We start from the raw sequence: 20,805 nt of genomic DNA, 5'->3' as shown, positions 1-20,805 counted from the left end.
AGTGACTCTATTTGGAGGTGACTCGTTTGATAGCAGTACGTAACTGGTGGAGGCCCAGAAAACAAAAAAGTTTTGGTTTTGTGGGACAGAAACCCCAAAATGAGGAGAGGTGCTTATTCTCTCATCTGAGAGAATATGCAGTCATAATATTGGGCTGGCTTGGTGCTCCATGGTATCTGGGACTCAGACTGTGACTCTCCTACTGTCATGAATACTCTGTGGAAAGCTCTCTTTACATGGTGCAATATGGTTATTATATCCCATTTCCAGCTAACAAGATGGAAGAAGCATGTGACACCTTCCTTTAAGACTCACATGACACTGCTGTTGATACATCATGGCCAGAACAGATGAGTATGGCCATGCCAACTACTGGAAGTATCAGGCTGAGAGGTAGACTGTGTCCCTGCTCCAAGAATAAAGGTTGGTTGTACAGCCAGTACAATTTGATTGAAGTGATTGTACAGGCTCAAGAGCTATGCGGCCTGCATTGGGGGAACACATGTTAGTGGAATCCAGTTAGGAAGTGGTATGTCTTTTATCTGTGCTATTGATCCTGCTGTGAGATGTTCCAAGCTGATCACATGCATGGAGCAAAGGCTATAAAACAGAATGCTGGAAGCACTGTCGACAGAGGTGGTCCTATCACACCTTCCAGCCTACCCAAGACACCATCTAAACGCAACAGCATGAAGGGTTCTAGGAATGTCACATAGAGGAGAACTACATAGCCAAAGCTCCGCCCCAATTATTAATCCACAGATCATGCGCTAAGAAACAGGTTGTTAATATTGAGCCACTAAGTTTTGGGTGGTTGTTACACTGTTTAGATATCAAGAACCAGAAAGGAAGGCTATTCTAGGTGTAGGGAGTGGCATACACAGGAAAATTAGGCAGTGCTGCAAGACAATCTGGTGTGTGCAATGGGTTCTGAACAGTTTGGTGAGCTGGGAAGTAAACTTTATGGAAGACAGCAGCAGGTAATAAGTCAGTTGGAGGCTAGAAGTAGAAGATCTTGTGTGTGTCATTCTCACATACATAGACTCCAGAGCCTCATCTATCAAGACCTGTAGTGAAGGGGAGAAGGCTGAAGAAAGGTCAAGACTCGGCAGGAACAGCAAGGACCTGCTGAATTCTTTTTTTTACCAACACATGATCTGAGGGCAATTTTCATGGGCAATGTTGTTTGTTTGTTTTGGGGTGTGTGTGTGTGTGTGTGTGTGTGTGTGTGTGTTGACACAGGGTTTATCTGTCTAGCCTTGGCTGTCCTGAACTCACTCTGTAGACCAGGCTGGCCTCCAACGCACAGAGATCCACCTGCCTCTGCCTCCCTGAGTGCTGGGATTACAGGTGTATGCCATGGTACTGGCCAACATTGTTTAAGATGGAGAAGATTGTTATTATCTTGTGGAATGACGGACAGATGGTTTTGTACCAGGTACTGTGGGTAGGGACTGGGGTAATGTGTATGGAAGACATTTTCTACTGGGCTTGTTTTAGATTTAAAAAGCATCTTCTCAGGGCTGGAGAGATGATTCAGTGGTTAAGAGCACGAGCTGCTCTCAGAGGTTCTGAGTTCAGTTCCCAGCAGCCACGTTGTGTCTCACCACCATGTATAATGAGACCTGATGCCATCTTCTGGCCTGCAGGCATTCATGCAGACAGAGCCCTCATATACATTTAATAAACAAACAAACAAATAAATAAATAGCAAGAACAGCATCTTCTCTTACTGTTTTCATCTTGGTTAAATCTTCAAGAACTTGGCAGCTTGTTTTTATGTTTCTAGAATGAGCAGAGAATAGGAACCAGGGAGAGAATTAATAAAATACAAAAGGAAAAGGCAAACACTGACTTGATTTATATTTCCTAGGCTGGGTTGAGATTCACAGCTTCCACAAAATGTGGTACATTTCCTTTTTGCTTTTTGTTTTTGTTTTTGGTTATGAAGAAAGAAAATAAATACTTAAGGACCTTTCACAACACAAGCCACGTATCAAGCTTCTCCTTGTATTCATAATAAATGGCTTTTGCATGTGCACTGGCCCATGCATATTCACGTAGAGACCAGGGGTCAACGTCATGTGTCTTCCTGCATCTCTCCGCAGCTTTTTTTTTTTTTTTTTTTTTTTTTTTTTTTTTTTTTTTTTTTTTTTTTTTAAGATAAGGTCTCCCATTGAACCTAGTGATTGATGATGATTTTACTACACTTGCTGGCCAGTGACTCCCCAGGATCCCCGTCTCCACCCGCCAGTGCTGCGGTACCAGATGCACACCCGCACGTCTGCCGTGCATGTGAGTGCAGAGGACTCAAGCTCAGGTTCTCACGCTTCCACAGCAAGCACTTTACCTAATGAGCCATCTCCCCAACCCTCACTTGAAGTCGTTCAATAGATTCAGTATAAAACTTCCAAAAGGATGAGGGTTTGTTTGTTTGTTTAGTATGTTGGGCAGCTGACAAAAGAAATTTTTAAATGGTTTAACAGAGAGGTTTTCAAGCTGGCTTAGTTCGTGAAGGTGTTTGCTGCCAAGTCTGACAATTTGAGTTCAATTTCCTGGACCTACTTACCAGGAAGAAAGAAGCAACCCTGCAAGTTCTCTGATCTACACATACAGGCCATGGCATACTCACCCACAATATGTACATAATAAATGTTTTTAAATGAATAAATAAAGTAAGAGGTCTCGAGGAAGAAAGACCTGGACATAACTCAATATCATCATAAAGAATCTAGTCTTTTATATTCTGCTTCAACAGCCTTATTGGAAGCCTTTAATTTATTTTTCTGTATCATGCCAAGTTTCAGGAGGAAAGAATAAATTCTATTCAGATCTTCATCTTTTTTGAAGCATTCCTGGAAGGCCCAGTCTGGATCTGCTTTACCTCTCCAGGCAGAACTGGGCCTCAAGTCTCCATTGGTACATAGGGGCCTGGGAAGATTGTTTTCCTTCTCAGAATCTATAGTGAAGAAAGACACACTGGGAAAGGAGGAGACTACAGTGGTTTGAATGTAGCCTCTTCCCCCACATTCAGTTGTCATCAATGTGAAAGTGCTAAGAGTCAAGGCCTTTAAAAGATGAATATATTCTTCTCTCATGAATGTGACTGAAGCCATAGGGAAGAGGTTTCATGCAGCACTGGGGTCTTGCCCTTCCATCTTCTGTCATGAAAGGATTCACCAGGCCACCACACTTCAGAAGATACAGTCTTCAAAATTCCATCTCTGAAGTAGACTGGATCCCTACCAATAGACAGACATACCAACACCTCCATCTTGGATTTCTCAGCCTACAGACTTGTGAGGAACAATCTTTTGTTCCTTATAAACTACCTTGTTTTAAAAACTGAAAATCACAGCCATTCTATTTCACCATTAAAGACTCAGGAGCCAGAGGCTGGGGCGAAAACCTGCTATCTCAGAGAAGCAGAGTAAGCATCCAGTGGACCTTCCTACTCAGTTAACAATTCAGAGGAAAAAGATGAAAAAACTCACTAGCTCAGCTGACAGTACAGGAGCTAAAGGTCAAAAAACCCAAGGCTTGCTAGTTCAAAGCTCAAAAAGCCCAAAAGGCCAGAGAGCTAAAGCTCAAGAGCTAGAGAGCTTAAAGCCCCTTTTACTTTAACACACTGTCTTGAACACCCCTCAACTCAAAGTCCTTCCCATTCTTTAATCCCTATCAGCTGTTTTTTGTTCTGCCTCTTGACCTAGGGTTAATTTTATTAAATCCTGTGTACAGAAAGTTTTTGGATTAAAGATATGTACTAGGGATGGCCAAACCATAATCACTTGCTTATAATAAACAGAAAGTTCTTGCATTAAAAGTGTGTGATAGGGCTCAACCTCACCAAACAAAAAACAAGGTTTTACAGTTCCCAGTTTGGGGGTTTCACAATGGGATCAAGTGTTCTGCAACACCATCCAGGCTCTGGTATTTTGTTATTGCAATTAAAATGAACTAACATAGACTTTTTGTCACTTATGGTGCTCAATATATGGTGTTTCATGAGGCCCCATCTCTATGTACTGTCCTGGGTAGTCGAGGTACATTTTCTTTAGGCTTGCTTTTGCAAAACCCATCTGTTCTGTAGTGGGACATAGCTTACTCAACAAATACTTAACACAGTCTGGCTGATGTATGATGATACAGTGAAATTCTATGTCATGATTAATACACCCAAAAGACCTGATTACATAAACTGTGAGGTTATTAAGAGGCCAGAGAAATAACTGCTGAGGACAAAACTACAATTGGAGTATGGAGAGTCCAGTGGAATGTCTTCCCTGTCTACCTGCTACTTGCAACAACTCATGGTGCCTGTCCTTTGCTAACTGGGTTTTTTGGATTAAGAAAGTTTTTTTCTTTTAATCTCCTTCTGTAGACATATTTAATCAGCATTTTCTTGGTAGACCGAACCAGTAAGAAACTGGTCTTTTGTTTTCTGGTTTAGTGACAAAAACAATTGCCTGGTACATCTCTACCTAGTTTTCTCATAACCACCAACTAAAGAAACAGGCACACTGTATTACAGTTTGCATTCTTTTTTTTTTTTTTTTTTTGGTTAGTACATTTTTATTATTGGTTATTTCTTACAGATCATATAGAAATTTTACATTATACTTAATTTCAAATCCATAAAGTACTTTGTTGGTGAGAACTATATTCTGCAACATTTTGTACCCTTAATTCTTTTTTTTATTAATTACACTTTATTCATTTTGTATCCCCCCATAAGCCCCTCCTTCCTCCCCTCCCGATCCCCTCCTTCATCCCCTTTCTGTATGCATGCCCCTCCCCAAGTCCACTGATAGGGGAGGTCTTCCTCTCCTTCTTTCTGATCTTAGACTATCAGTTCTCATCAGAAGTGGCTGCATTGTCATCTTCTGTGGCCTGGTAAGGCTGCTCCCTCCCCCCTCAGGGGGAGGTGATCAAAGAGCAGGCCAATCAGATTATGTCAGAGGCAGTCCCTCTTCCCATTACTATGTAACCCACTTGGACACTGAACTGCCATGGGCTACATCTGTTTAGGGGTTCTAGGTTATCTCTATGAATAGTCCTTGGTTGGAGTATGAGTCTCTGCGAAGTTCCCCGTGTTCAAATTTTCTTGTTCTGTTGCTCTCCTTGTGGAGTTCCTGTCCTCTCCAGCTCTTACTATTTCCCACTTCTTACATAAAATTCCATTCACTCTGCCCGACAGTTGGCCATAAGTCTCAGCATCTGCTTTGATAGTCTGCAGGGCAGAGGCTTTCAGAGGCCCTCTGTGGCAGGGTCCTAGGTTGTTTCCTGTTTTCTTCTTCTTCTGATGTCCATCCTCTTTGCCTTTCAGGATGGGGATTGAGCGTTTTTAGTTAGGGTCCTCTCTTTTGCTTAGTTTCTTTAGATGTACAGATTTTAGTGGGTTTATCCTATGTTGTATTTTTATATGAGTGAGTATATACCCTGTGTGTCTTTTTGTTTCTGGGACAACTCACTCAGGATGATCCTTTCCAGGTCCCACCATTTACCTGCAAATTTCATGATTTCCTTATTTTTCATTGCTGAGTAATACTCCATTGTATAGATGTACCACAATTTCTGCATCCATTCTTCAGTTGAGGGGCATCTGGGCTGTTTCCAGCTTCTGGCTATTACAAATAAAGCTGCTACAAACATGGTTGAGCAAATGTCCTTTTTGTATACTTGAGCCTCTTTTGGATATATGCCTAGGAGTGGTATGGCTGGATCTTGAGGAAGCGCTATTCCTAGTTGTCTGAGAAAGCGCCAGATTGATTTCCAGAATGGTTGTACAAGTTTACAGTTTGCATTCTTGAAGGCATCACAACACACCATAACACACACACACACACACACACACACACACATATTTATAATTACCAAAGTATATTAAATGATCTTAACCTGATAAGAGATAAACATAAAATATATTAGTTAGCTTGAAATATATTCTACATTTTCCTTTCTTTTCTTAAATTAAAAAATAAGTTATTGTTGTGTGCATACATGCCACAGTACATGTATGGAGGTCAGAGGGCAATTTTGTGGAGTCCATTCTCTCCTACTTTTAGCTGATTTTCCTGCTGAGGCATCTCACTGACCTTCTGAGGCTCATTTCTTTTGCTGACCTAAATGAAATCCTTGGACTAAGTCTAAAGCTTTCGGTCATTTTCAATGAAAGAAGGTTTTTTTGTTGTTGTTGTTGTTGTTAATTTACTAATAATCACAACCATGATCTTATTTATACAATTAAGCTATTTAAATGTAAATGAGTATATGACTGCTCCTAGGAATGGTTGAGGAGGTTTTTATTGTAGATATGAGTGAGAGTACAGCCAGAGGCATCTGGAAGAGTCCAAACTGAATATGGGCAACAAAACAGGTCAGGCCATAAGGAGAGGTGAGTGAAAGAGGAAGAGAAGAAACAGAGGCAAAAGAAAGAACCAGGAGGAGAAGAACCAAAAGAATGAGGACAAAGAAAGAAGAACCAAGAGAGTGTGTGGCCAAAATGGCTGGTTTATATAGGAATCAGAAGCTGGAGGAGGGAAAGAGAAGCTCAGAGGTTAAAGAGGTTTAGGGTAGGGAGTGGAGGAGAAGTGATAAGAGGAGCCAGGACTCTGTAACAGGTATGTGGATGCTGAGAGATACTGGCTGCCAGTGTCTGCTTTGATAAGTTAATAGGCACCTCAGCCATTCATCCTGGGTTTCTTTGGGACCTAACACTATGGAGTCTGGCACAGTGGTCAAGATTCACAGCTTTAACAAGGTATAGCTTTTTCACTCCTAGCTTGTTCTATTCCAAGCCTTCAATGCAGTGGAGAGTGCAAGTGTTTTTCTCTGTTCTCCATGATCTCATTAGGTATTTGTCTTAGTTAGGGTTCCATTGCTGTAAAGAGACACCATGACCGTGATAAAGGAAAACATTTAATAAGAGCTGTCTTCCAGTTCAGAGGTCTGGTCTATTTTGTGGGAAGCAGGGTGGCACACAGATAGACATGGTGGTGGAGAGGTAGTTGAGAGTTCTATGTCTGGATCCCAAGGCAGCAGGAAGAGACAGTGAGCCACTAGGCCTGGCTTGAGGTTCTGAAACCTCAATGCTCTCCTTGTCCACCAGTGACATGCTTCCTCCAGCAACACTACATTTATTCTATCAAGAACACACTTCCTAATAATGTCATTCCCTATGAGCCTAAAGAGCCATTTTCATTCAAACCACCACAGTCTTGTTTCTGACCCATAAGTTAGGACAGAGTCTAGTTTCTTCTGGGCAATGCCTTACTGCTTCCTGATTCAGTCATGCTTAAGGTGCATGGAATGTAAACACTCTGATGAGATGCTGCTGTCCCTGTCTCTGGAAGCGAGATCATTGTAGTGGAAAGTTTTGGCATCCTTAAAAACCACCACGGTAGAGGATGTGCTCAGTCCTGATATGAATTGGTGTCCTGGAATGGGGGGGTCCTCTTTTTTGAGGGGGAGGGGGACCCAGGAAAGAAGGAAGGAGGCTGGGACTGGGAGGGGAGGAGGAAAGGGGCTATGATTGGAATGTAAAGTTAATTTTTAAAACTCAGTTATGTCATATAAACATGTTTTTGTTTTACTCCCAGGTGTGGAATATGGGGGCTGCTCCAGATTGTCCACAACAACAAGCTTTTTACTTAGTGTGGGTTCTGAGAGGAGCTGCAGATAGTTTAATTCTGAGGACTCTGGAGAGGGAATAAATTCCAGAGCCCAGAGAGAGAAAGGGGCCTCTGAGAAAGAAGAAGGCTGCTGATGTTCCTCCTGCTGCTCCTGGTTGCTGTTGATGCAGTTTGACAAGAAGTTAGAGATATCCTGAAATGAAGATTGGACTTGTCCCCAAAAAACTCACTGACCCTAACCAGCAGGAATTAGCTAAGGAAAACTATGTCCCCTCTCACTGCTAGCTAACCTTCTTTCTCCCCTACCTGGTGTTGGGGTGTTGGAAGGAATAAGGGATTGGGGTGAAAGGAGGTAGAGGCATAAGAAACCAAAATAAAACATTTTTTAAAAAAGAACACCTACAGACCATTGAATCAAAGTGCCACAAGGAACTACAATGTCCCCTGATATCGCATGCTGGGAAAAGGAGAAAAATGCTGAATCCCTGGTGCCTTCAGAGGAAGAAATTGTAATCCGGAAACAGGTTTCAGCCAGTCCTGAAGACTTGTCAGACTATTTTCCTAGACAGACTAGCATTGAGACAATGATGATAAGGAGGTCCACACCTTGACAAGAACCAGGCTCCTCTCTGCTCTTCTCACCCCCTCTCCCTACCCTAAATCTCTCCAGCCCAGGGTCTTTGCTTTCCTTCCCCCAGCTTCAGGTTCCTCTAAAACCCTGCCATTTCAGCCATTTCACTTGGTTCTTCTCCCTCTCTTGGTCTCTTTTGCCCTCTTGGTTCCCTTGGGTCTGTCCTGGTCTCCTCTCTTACCCCTCTCTCCTCTATTCCTCTCTTGCTCTTCCCCCCTCTCTCCTCTTCTGGCCTGGTCCAGTCTGCTGTTCATGTTCATTCAGTCCACTATTTTCTCTCCCTGCTCTGGACTTTTCCAGATGTTCTGGCTCTACTCTCTCATATGTACAATAAAAACCTTCTTAACACTTTGGAGCAGTCATGTCCTCATTTCATTTACGTTGTGTACTTTACTTAATCCTCACCATAAGATTATTATATACCTATCTATCATGATATGTCCATCCATGTTAGTACTCATCTCTCTTTTAAAGATGAATGAACTAGAGGTCAGAGAAGTATACTTTCAAGATTATACAGCTAGCCCGTAGAAGGGCTAAAATTCATTCAAACCCTGGACACCTGGCTCTCAAATCTGTCCTTCTAGCCCTAAATTGCCTAAAAGTTTCCTATTTCTCCTGGATTGCCAGGACAGGCTACAGAGAGAATAGAATGGTCCCAGAGTTAGGCAGATAATAGGCTGCCAATTAGTAGTAGCCATTTCTGTGGCACTGCATATTCTATGAAACTTCCCCGAATCTTGGGTGTGCACCTGATGATTCCAACACACTCTTTACATAGTATGGGGAGGAGTCATCATTCCTTTATTGAACTGTGTCTCTGAAAAGATAAGAGACTTAAAGTAGCTTGGAAGTCAAGCCTGAAATTATTAATGTCACATTAAACACGGTTGAGGGAAGGAAAGAAAACATGCTCCACTAATTTTTCTATTAAAAATATTTAACAGGTCCTATGGGTGACATGCACTCGCTAGTCTTGATTGGCTGGACAATGGATTCAGTACATTCTCAAGTCATTCCCTAACCATTTGGCCTCATTTATCCTTGAGAGACTGAGGTCAGAGGGCACAGTTTGGCTACCAGGAACAGCCTTGCCCATTGTTTGAGAACTGTGGCTTCCTCGTCGAGGAAAACAGACCTCAGTAGCACACAACTTCCTCTAGGTACATCGTAACACTAAAGACGGCTAATAACGACCAGACCTGGCAGTTAGGGAAAACAAAGTCCAGCGTCTCTGAGTGAGCAGCCGTCGGATCTTTTCGTCATCGGAACCTTTCTCCTGGGTCCGCGTCCCAGCCGGGAGTCGGAAAATCAAAGGGCACGGGCCGGAAGCGCGCGCTGCCGCAGCCCCGGCGTGTCTGGAAGGAGGGAGGAAGGGAAGGAGGGAGCGGTCGAGCCGGCAGCGGAGGAGTGCACGAAGATGGCGGCCTTCTCCGGTGCGTGGTAGGAAACCGATGGGTTGTGAGCGGCTCGCCTTGGCCCGCGGGAAGCGGGGGGGAGCGCTGCTGTGGCGATGGCGTGGGTGGGGTGACAGGAGACCGGAGAGCTGTCGCCCTCTGGGGACCCGCGCCGTGGGACTAGTGCGGCCGGATCAGGCCCGGCATGTCCCCGCGGGCGCTGCCCCGGAATCTTCGTTAAGCAGCTTTTTTTTTCACCATTCGGCATCCCGGCCTTCCTGCACTGCACGCTCACCTGCCGGATCCCGGCGGCGGCAGCGACTGCGCTCGCCGAGCCGGGTCTAGTGCGGCTTTGACGTGGCAGTGTCTGTTTGAGATCCTTGTGCCCCACGGCGCATCTGGTCCTGGTCAGGCTGAGCAGCCGCTGAGCGTAGGGAATGGGGCTTTGGGGGAAAAGATGATATACTCCTGATTCGTTTTTTGCCCCCAGGCCTTTCCAAGAATAAAACCACAAAGCACAAATCTGATTGTGTGTGTTCATATACACATGTGTTTATGTACATATATATGTACGGGTATAGGTAAATGCGTATGTATGTATATATGTGTACAAACATGTAAAAGAACAGATCAAAATAGATGAATTATCTTTTCATTAAACAACAACATTCTATTTTTTTGCTGTTTCCTTTTTCTCGTCTAAGAAGTTCAGCGATTCCAAATTTAAGGCCACAGGGGAAAGCATTTCTTTTAAAGTCACCTCTCCCAAGAGGAATTCTCGCACTTAACACAATTTTAGCCCCAAGATCTGTCAGAAAGTTGTAGGTCATTGTTTTATATTTTTGGGAGAGAAATGCACAAATTTTAGGACAAGATGATATTCTGATACGAACAAAAGTAAAATTAAAAAATTTGAACATGTACCTGTTTCCCCTTAAAAGGTTAACTCTTAGACTTTTTAAAAGACAAGGTTTCTGTAGAAAATATGCCTAGTACATGATCAGGATCTGACAAGAAACTGTCTAAAATTTGCTAAAAGCAATCCATGATTGCTGCAGCCTTGAACTTGCAAGCAGCTTGAGCTTGCAGTATGCTATGTGAAGCATCTTTAAGACCATCACTTTCTTTTTGAATTTTTATTTATATTTGGTGTTAGGAGAACAGGGGTGTTTCCCAAGTGGAGGTCAGATGAACTTGCTGGAGTTGGTCTTCTCTTGCCACGTAGGACCAGGGATTGAACTCAGGTCTTCAGTCTTGGTGACAAGTGCCTTGAGCCACTGAGCCAGGCCTATGCCATGCTTTTTTCCAGTACTTTGCATTCTAGAAGACAGAATATGACTAGACTCTTAATGGGTGTGGTTAGGCAGGTCAGTTTACTTGTTCTTCTTTAAGAATTAATTTATCAGTGGAATCGAAAGTTTAGTAATCACCTAACTATAACTGATTTTGCTTAAGGAATGATAAAATAACAAAAAACACCCAGGAACTGCCCACTCTATCCATTTATGACTGGCCTTTATGCAGAATTATTTAAATAGACAATGTGGTGCAGGCCTTTAATCCCAGCACTCAGGAGGCATAGGCAGGTGGATCCTGAGTTTGAGGCCAGCCTGGTCTGCAGAATGGCTTCCAGGACAGCTAGGACTATACAGAGAGACCGTCTCAAACCAAAACAACAAAACAAAACAAAAACAAAAGAACATCACAGATCTTCACCTGACAGTTCCCATTGTTCAGGTGTTCTGTAATGACACCCCTGAGCTCATCAGTTAGCCAGAATTTCTTTTTTTATGTTTAAAAGAAAAACAAGTTTGTTTCTCAACTGCAGCGAAATGAGTTCCTCCTTAAAACAGTGTCTGCTACCATGAAAAAAAGTTTCATCCTCCTTGTGCTGTGCATGGTAGTGATGTCTGAGAGGCTGTATAAACTTACCAAAAAAGACACTGATCTCAAGGTTCAGTAAGACTGATAATCAGTCATAAGACTCAAAGCACATGACCAAAAGTTATCTACCTCGTCTGTTTGGGAGTTTCTGACTCACTTAAACTTTCTTTTTTTTTTCTTTTTCTTTTTTTTTTAATTGAAACAAAGTATTTATATATAGTTATAAGGTCCAATGTGAAGCTCTGATCCTTAAATATGACTTATATAGTCAACTCAGGGTAAACAGCATGTTCATTACCTTAAACTTGTTACCTCTCTAGTAAGGATATTTAGAAAAAAAACCAAAACCTTCTGGTCTGAGACACACAGTGCCTTATTAACAGAGTTTTGACCATGGCTGCCATTGAATGTGGGCTGTTTTTTTTTCCTTAGATCCTAGAGGGTGTTCAGAAGGTCTTGGACTAGCCAGGACATAGAACTGCTACATACCACCCAATGAAACAGTGGAGATGCAGGTCTAGGAGTCTAACTGTAGATTTTTTGCTCCTTCTTTAAGAGCTGAAAGGCATTAGTCTGCCATGTAATGACACTGTGCCAGCAGTGTCACTGTATCATCTCACACTTCCTATACCCTACAAGGTAGGTGTGACAAGTTCCAGTTCTGCACAGAAAACAGAATTGGAGTTTTGTCCCAAGGTCTTCTAGTAAATGAGACGTTGGACTGAACTCAAATCTGTCCCCAAAACTCAACACTCTCAGCAGTACCATACAAAGGTCTGATGTAAGGACCCAACTTCAAAGCCATCCTCCAGTTCTATGTCAGAGAATATGGTTTATTAATAGATTTGATTAGTAAAATAACTTTTTCTTTTCAGAGATGGGTGTTATGCCTGAGATTGCCCAAGCTGTGGAAGAGATGGATTGGCTGTAAGTATATAGAACTCAAATTCATTTGTGACAAGTATCTTCTAATGTGAACAGTAATTTTTATCAAATATATTTCTGTCTAGTAAGTGAAATTCAATTCATAGTGATTCTTTAGATCATGGAATGTTTCCTTTGAACTTTTAAATCTAGCTGAAAAAAATGGTTGGATTGCCACATACAATTTGTTTTAGGTTGATTTAGCATGACTTAATTAGCCTAGATGATTCTCTATTTTTAACTAACTGCAATTTTTCACATGTGATTTTTTTTTTTTTTTTAGCCTACCAACTGATATTCAGGCAGAATCTATTCCCTTGATCCTAGGAGGAGGTGATGTGCTTATGGTATGTTTACATTGGGTAAGGTGGTTGGGGGGAATATATTCTGGAGCTGTGAGTGACCCACTTTAAGAAATCACAGAATGGAATTATTTTACAAATTAATCACACATATACTATGATCAGCATATTCTATAGAAGACATGGGGATAGGCTTGGGGTAATTTTTTTTCAGTTTTTGTTGCAGGATAATGGTGGGTGGTAGCATAAAGTATATATACCTGGGATGGTGGTGTAACGTGGTACAAGGGGAAATATTCAGAGTCAGATTGGATTCTTTCTTAAGTTAGTTTGTGCATTTGCTGCCAGTGGGGAGAATGGAAAGTTATTAAATAGGTATGGGTTAGAATTATGGTTTTGTGTATACCAATTGTATAGCAGATTGTAATATAGATCTGTAGGGTTAGATACTCAAAGACATGTGAATAATTAGATTAAAATGGTGAGGGCTTCAGTTTGGGTACTAGTAATGGGGAAGGAAAGAGGAAGACAGAGTCTTACTGAATTGGGAGAGGTGACAAGTTGCCCAGTTGACTGGGGCAGTTTGAGTCATCTTGAAGCACTTGAAGTAAAGTTAGGTAGTCAAGTGTTATTTCTACATGGTATTATGATAACTTTGATCTCTTTAATTCACTATTTGAACTGCAGTTAATTTTCTTTCTGTTCAGGCTGCAGAAACAGGAAGTGGAAAAACTGGTGTAAGTAGTACATTTACATTTTTTTAAGATCTGAATTTTAAAGTGTGTTTTGAAATATTTAATTAAAACAGTCTCCTCTGTTATATAAGAAATGATGGTTTACTATTGTTTCATTAGGGTTACTGTTGTTGTGATGAAACATCATGACCAAAAGCAACTTGGGAAGGAAAAAGAAAGGCTTCCATATCGTAAATCACAGTTCACTGAGGGAAGCCAATGCAGGAACTCAAACCTGGAAGAATCCTGGAGGCAGGAGCTGAAGCAGAGGCCACAGAGGAGTACTGCTTGCAGGCTTCTTCCCTGTGGCTTCCTCAGACTGCTTTTTTATAGCACCCAGGACCACCAGCTCAGGGGTGACACCACCCACAATGGGCTGGGCTTTCCCATAACACCTATTAAGAAAATGTCTTAATAGGTGATAGTCTCCCCTCAGTGACTATCACTTCTTTCAAGTTGACATAAAACAGGCAGCACAACCATTCAGAGTAATAGTTCTCTTTTTGGCAAACTGTGAAAGTCTATAAAGAGTATGCTTTTAGGAATGTTTTCAAGAGGTCTTATAAGAGGAGGCACAGATTCTGTAATGTTTACAAGCATTTCAGAATTTTAATGCTTCTCAAATAAAAGCGTTGCACCCAGAAAATGCGTCTGCTATTGGTTGGTCTAGACTAGGGAAGTAGTCTGAGTAGGCAGTATTTTCCTGCTTTGCTTTATGTTCGTTTTGAAGGTCCTTGTTCATGTTCTAGGCCTACAGTGGGCTTTTGTCTCTCAACTCTGGATTATATAATTGGTGTTTGGGTACATGAAATGGGAGCAGCCATGCAGCCATCTGGATAATTAATAATGTACATGCATAGCCTTGGCCTTATACTGACTAGTCATCTTTATATGACAACTAACATAAGAAATGTTTCTTTGACAGGCATTTAGTATTCCAGTTATTCAGATAGTATATGAGACCCTGAAAGACCAACAGGAAGGAAAGAAAGGGAAAACAACTATTAAAACCGGTGCTTCAGGTAATATTTATATTGATATTTCCTTTCTTTAAATTAGTCATTGTCTTGGTTTGTAAGTTAGTTTGAGGTGTGCATTTTATTGCCCATGTGTGCAGCGCAGCAAAACACAGGATAACAAGTGACATTTAAAACCCAGTTAGTGAACTGCCCAGCCTAAAATATGAATATTGCATCTGTTGATAAAACACTGATTGGAATTTGCCATTAGCTGTGTTCTTCTTAACCATATATAACTGTGTATGCCAGAGATTAAGGATGAATTGGTGTATTGTGCAGAAGTGTTATTTGTCACCTTTTTATTGGGTTCTGATTCTGTTTATTATAAATACTTTCATGTTCATTCTTTATCTTTAAGTTATGATTATTTCCTTACTTGGTTTCTAAATTTGATTCTTCATCTTTATTTCCACTGCATTTTAATACATTGAATTATATATTTTGAAGTAACTTGTTTTATGTTACAAAGCAGAATTGTGATAAAATAGCAAGTTTCAGTTGAGTGAACTTAGCATATTAACTTTTTTCCCCAATATGAAGGTAATAATGTCACAGAAGGTGAACTAATATAGTAAATAAATCATGTAGTAGACAATGAATATAACTGTTTACACTTTTGGCCTATTTTAAAATAGTTTTGGAACTTTTAACAGCCATGTGTCATCAATTATGAGAAATAATGTCAGAAAAGAGTGCTTTTGAGATGGCTAAGCAAAAATAGGATGGCTTTGATAGTCATGTCTGAAGAGGAAACAGACACGTAGATTTATAAACACAAAGAATAAGGGAAAAGATGACATCTGATGCCCAAAGAAATGTGGAAAGAAAGTGGTAGTTCTAGGGAGCAGGACCAGAGTAGCTGTGGGGTCTCTCAGCAAAGGACTTGCTGATGGTTTGCGTGAGCCAACAAGAGAGGATCCTAAGGAAGAGACTTCTCCACTGTTCATAGTGACAGGTGGCTGTTCATGTAGGGCCTCTGTACTTACTGTAAGTTGTATCATTAGTGGGCCATTAAGATATTTTAGGAAAGAAAAATGCCGATCACATAAAAACAGGAAGAAAAATAAAACAGGGACTTGAGAATTTCATATTGAATTAAGATAAAGAACTGGGTGGTAAGGTCGTTTCAGTTACCTAGACGTCACTTTATCAGTGACAAAAGTCAGTGTCCTCTATACACATTGTATTGAAGCAGGTTGGGCAATTAGGTTTTAGTCCCAAATGGGCCAGTGGCTATTATTTACACCTTTTGATTTTCAGGTTGAATTTTGCCATATATGTGTATATTCCAAATAATTTGTTAAACCTTGTTGAATCAAAGCAATTAAGATATAAAATATAAACTTTTATTTTTCAATAGAGCTGTATATTTAATATGGCTATAGCTTACTTTTCTTTTATTAATTTGTTTAGTGCTGAACAAATGGCAGATGAACCCCTATGATAGAGGGTCTGCTTTTGGTAAGTAGATTAATTTTACCTACTCGTTGATAATCCAGAAACTTAAAAAAATACATGTAAATACCAAGAAAATTATGAAAAAGTATTGCGCATGATTTAATTACCAGAGATTAGAATATAGTTACTGAAGATAAACAGTACAGTGCTGAACTAGTAGTAGACAGAATATAATAGAAATAATTCCCAGTGTAATGACAAGTTAATGTGCATACACAAATTATTTCAGTGAGGAAAAGGAAGATTTATTCAGTAAAAGATGCTGGCACCATTGATGATCCATCTGGAGCAACAAAATATTGGCTTGATAATAACTAGAAATAAATTTCCACATACTTGAGATTTAAATTATGTGTTTGTGCATATATACATATATAAAAATTTAAGTGTAGATGTAAAATTTATCATGTATAATTTAGTAGAAGAAAAGCTTTTCTAACCCAAATAGAAAACATAGAAATTTCAAAAGAAATGATAGGATGTTTGCCTTTGTTATTGTTTATTATTTTAATTACCACATTAATTGTATAAACTAGTAGGATTCACTGTGGGAGTTCCATTTGTGCAGACATTGTGTTCTAATTACATCCATCCATCTACCTTTCTCCTCTTGATCAACTTCTTGAACTGTTGATTCTCCTGCCTCTATATTTCCCGAGTGCTGGGCTTGTAGGAAGCTTCCTAGAGAATCTTTTACAAAGTTTTAAATGACTCATTATTACATGAGTAAGAACTTAAAAGTTTTGAAAAATGAGGTAAGGTGGTTGGTGAAGTGGCATTATACAACTTCGTTTGGTGCTGGCTACTGAATATGACTTTGAAATATAATTGGGGTGGAAGATACAGGATTTTTCCAATACAGAAAAAAGCTAAATCTTTATTTACATAAGCGTCTGTCTGACTGTGGTGTGTAATATAAAACCTCATCATTTAGAGCCCCAGTACTAGCCAATAGCACATACTGGTTATTTGTATGCTTCTCCCTAAATCGTCTGGGCAGCAAATTGTGATGAAAGCGGCCCATGTCATTATTTAGTACCCTTGTCTTCACAGCACTGGAGCATGTCTGTCTAAACACATGTGTGTTGACCATGAAGCTTTAGTCAAGCAAAACTTTCTAGGGTCTGTGCTCAACTTACCTGAATTCATTGTTATAAATTCTTGTCCGAAGCATGACAGTATAGACCCTAGTCACCAGCAGAGCCAAGGAGATGTAGGGATAAATAGGAAGAACTGCTGTCATCATGGAGTCCACAAGTTTTAAACTCTGTAGCATTCTAACTGAGACATTATTAGTTAGACAAAAAGGTTTTTATTTCATGATGGCTGATTCGTAAAGCTTGTACTGATGTCTGTTGCTGTATGCTTTTTCTCAAATCTAGCAATTGGGTCTGATGGTCTGTGTTGTCAGAGCAGAGAAGTGAAGGAATGGCATGGATGCAGAGGGACTAGAGGATTGCTGAAAGGTATTTGGCTACCATTCATTACTGTTTAAGTGTTGAAACTGTCAGTTTGTGAATTTCCTCAGGAGCTTTAAAGCAAAAATCTGAACAGTCTTAATGATACAGAAAGATGCACAGGTCATCTGTCACATACAAATGTAACTTGGAAATGTGGGAAGTTGGTAAACGAGTCCTATGTATGCAATTTGTGTAAATCTCATGGAATTTACCTTGCAGGGAAGCACTACTATGAGGTATCCTGTCATGACCAAGGGCTGTGCAGAGTTGGATGGTCTACCATGCAGGCCTCCTTAGACCTAGGTAAGTGTTTCTAAAGTTACTGAACTGCTTTATATTCAAAGAATGTCAACATTTTATTATTTGGGAGACAAACTAAGAGACTTCACTGTATTAGGGATTAATTTTGTGGTTATAAAAAGTATTTATCTGTACCCCATCCAGTTTCAGAAAACACTTGAAATAAATTGCTGCTTGCTCTCTGTTAACACCCTCACCCCATGTTCTGACAGTGTGAAATCAGGGTGTTTTAGCTTGGGTTTTATTACTGTGAAGAGACACCATAATGGCGACTCTTGTAAAGGAAGACATTTAGTTGGGGCTGGCTTATAATCAGAGGTTTAATCCATTACTGTCAAGGAGAGAAACATAGTGGCATGTAGGCAGACATGTTGCTGGAGAAGGAACTGAAATTTCTACATCTGGATCTGTAGGCACCAGAAGACTACTGCCTCAGTGGGTGCAGTTTGAGCATATAAGACAGTAACGCCCCTCCTTCAAAAAGGCTCCTCCAACAAGACTACACCTCCTAATAGTGCCACTCCCTATGGGCCACGCATTCAAACACATGAGTCAGTGGGGCCATAGCTATATAAACTTAGCATGCTTGAAACATACATTACTGCATAGACACTTTAAATCCTTGAGTTTGTTAGTAACCAGAGTTAAGAGTGAGGCAGGGTCACTGTGCCTGTAGTATTGTAGACTTCCCATAGGTTGACAAGGCAGGACTCAGAGTCACAGGGAGACTGGTCTGCTGGGGTCTCTCACACTGCGTGTGTAAAATCACTCCTTTCACGGGGCTTGTAATTCTCTTAGCTCCAACCTTTAGTAAACTACTTTTAAAATCTAGGTACTGACAAGTTTGGATTTGGCTTCGGTGGAACAGGAAAGAAATCTCATAATAAACAGTTTGATAACTATGGAGAGGTAAGCTATAATGCTATTTGTTTAAATTTGTTTAAGCAGCATTTGTAAATCTTGTGTTCTTGGTCACATGACACAACTGAGACTATGGAAGTGCTTCTCAGAGACAAATATTTTTCATAGCTCAGATTTGGACTTGAAAAAGATATTTTAGGACCAAATAAACAGTACTTAAAATTTTTCTAGCCCCACCAAAGTATATTAAATTGCTTTTCTCTAACTCATTCTGACTTTGGATCTTATATTTATGTTCTTGTTTTTTTAGTTTTGATTATGAAGACGTTAAATGTAGTTCGTCTGAGCCTAAATCCATAGCTGTAGTCCTTAATATCATGTTGAGTCTGAGAAAGCCTGTTGGATAGCTCTTCTATTAGACACAATGTATGCTCTCATAAGTTTCTGATGGTTTATTTTATTTTATCTTTTTTGTTTTGTTTTGGTTTTGTTTTTTTGAGACGGAGTTGTGTAGCCTTAGCTATCCAGGTCTTGATTTGTAGACCAGGCTGGCCTTGAACTCACAGAGATCCACCTGCTTCTGCTTCCCCGAGTGCTGTAATTACTGGCGTGCACCACCACACCTGGCTGATGGTTTATTTTTTAAGACAAGATCTTACTCTGTAACCTAGGTGCCTAGTGATCCTTCTGCTTTGGCCTTCCCAGTGCTGGGATTATAAGAGTAAGGCACCATGCCCATCTGTAATGGTCATTTTTGATGCTTACCATTTAGAGAAACTTTTTTTGGAATACCAGAATCTGCTTTTGATACTGCTGGCTGTGATTTGTTAACTTCATAACAGTCTCACAGTCTGTTAATGACATTTTACTTTCTGGGTTTTTAGGAATTCACTATGCACGATACGATTGGATGTTACTTGGATATTGATAAAGGGCATGTGAAGTTCTCTAAGAATGGTAAGCTCTCTGGATCTTGTCAGCCAAAAAATATTTGTCATTCTTGTTTTTTAATTTTCTCATTCTCTTCTTCAGTCCTCTACCCTATCCACCTGCCTTTCATTTCATTGGATATATGTTGAGTATTTGCTGTGTGCCATGTGCACTATTAAGTGATGGAGCCACAACAGAAGATGGGGTAGACAAAATTTAGCTCTTTGGTGCTTTCATTACTAGTGAGGAGAGTATTTACAAATGTTAGGTGGTAGTAAGTGCAAAGGAAAGGAAAAGCGGGGCCAAGAAGTAAACTGCTGTATGGAGGGTTGGGGGGAGTTATGTGCTTTTCCAAAGGGTGCTCAGAGAAAGCTCTCCTGCAGAGAAGATATTTAAAATGAAGTCATTGTTGGGTGGGCTTATGCTGAGAGCTGAAGAGCATTTCAGGCAGAAGGAAGAACAAAGAGTGGAAGTGTCCACTCTGCCTTAATAGCAGTGAGAAGGAACGTGTGTCAAGTGTTCTGAGTTGGAGGGTGGGATTGAGGTATTAGCTCAGTGAAGTAGGCTGTAGTCTGTGTGATCTTTGCTTTTTGCTCTGAGTAAGATGGAAACTCTGGGGTTCTGAGCAGAGTAATAGCATGTCATTAACAGCCTAAGGCCAGCTGTGTTGAATACAGACTAAAAGGTAGAAAGTGGGTTGAAATTGCCTATATAGTAAGAATACGTAGATACTAGTAAAGATCCAAGGTCTGGTTCCCCATGGCTAAAAGCTAGCTAAGTGAGGAGAATCAGCATAGTAAAAAGAGAAGGTGAAAATAGGTGTTCATGGCCTCTGACTACCCAAGGGAAGACAGTGTTTTACAGAGGAGGGAAGAAGTCAGTTTGTGCCCAATATAGCTGACGGGATTGTCAGGAGAGACAGCAGTGACAGTCACTATAGGATTTGGTACCTGAGAGCTGTAGAGTAGGGCGGGGATGTGGGTGAACATGAGTCAGACCTGTAGACAATGGGATGAAAAGAAGGAAAGATGTCCGAAGCTTGAAAATCAGGGGTTTTACTTCATAAGTGAGAAGGAAAATGCAAGTTAAATGGAGGGGCCTGTGAATTCAAGGAGGATTTTGTGAGTCTGCAGTGTGGGAGTGTATGTGAGCCGTTAAGGTCTCTAGAGGCAGAGGTCTTACAGATAGGGAATAATTAGACCTGTAGACAGGAGGGAGCTGTTAGTAAAGTCAGACGTTGACGAGGTTGGTTCTAGGCAGCCCACTTTATCTGT

General features: G+C 40.6%; 1 protein-coding gene across 1 annotated transcript in view; it reads left to right on the top strand.

Annotated features, from left to right (window-relative positions):
* Positions 1–9,571: 9,571 nt before the first annotated feature.
* The window catches only part of Ddx1 (DEAD-box helicase 1), a 31,928-nt gene continuing 20,694 nt past the window's right edge, over positions 9,572–20,805 (top strand). Inside the window, exons 1-10 of the mRNA XM_021631619.2 lie at positions 9,572–9,698; positions 12,419–12,470; positions 12,751–12,814; positions 13,477–13,506; positions 14,429–14,525; positions 15,936–15,983; positions 17,363–17,446; positions 17,660–17,743; positions 18,573–18,649; positions 19,486–19,558. Coding sequence (XP_021487294.1) covers positions 9,683–9,698; positions 12,419–12,470; positions 12,751–12,814; positions 13,477–13,506; positions 14,429–14,525; positions 15,936–15,983; positions 17,363–17,446; positions 17,660–17,743; positions 18,573–18,649; positions 19,486–19,558 — 625 coding nt within the window. The 5' untranslated portion in view covers positions 9,572–9,682. The remainder of the gene's footprint in view (positions 9,699–12,418; positions 12,471–12,750; positions 12,815–13,476; positions 13,507–14,428; positions 14,526–15,935; positions 15,984–17,362; positions 17,447–17,659; positions 17,744–18,572; positions 18,650–19,485; positions 19,559–20,805) is intronic.

The sequence above is a fragment of the Meriones unguiculatus genome, chromosome 1, assembly GCF_030254825.1.
Source record: "Meriones unguiculatus strain TT.TT164.6M chromosome 1, Bangor_MerUng_6.1, whole genome shotgun sequence".
Lineage (NCBI taxonomy): Eukaryota > Metazoa > Chordata > Mammalia > Rodentia > Muridae > Meriones > Meriones unguiculatus.
This window is presented reverse-complemented; position numbering and strand designations above follow the sequence as displayed.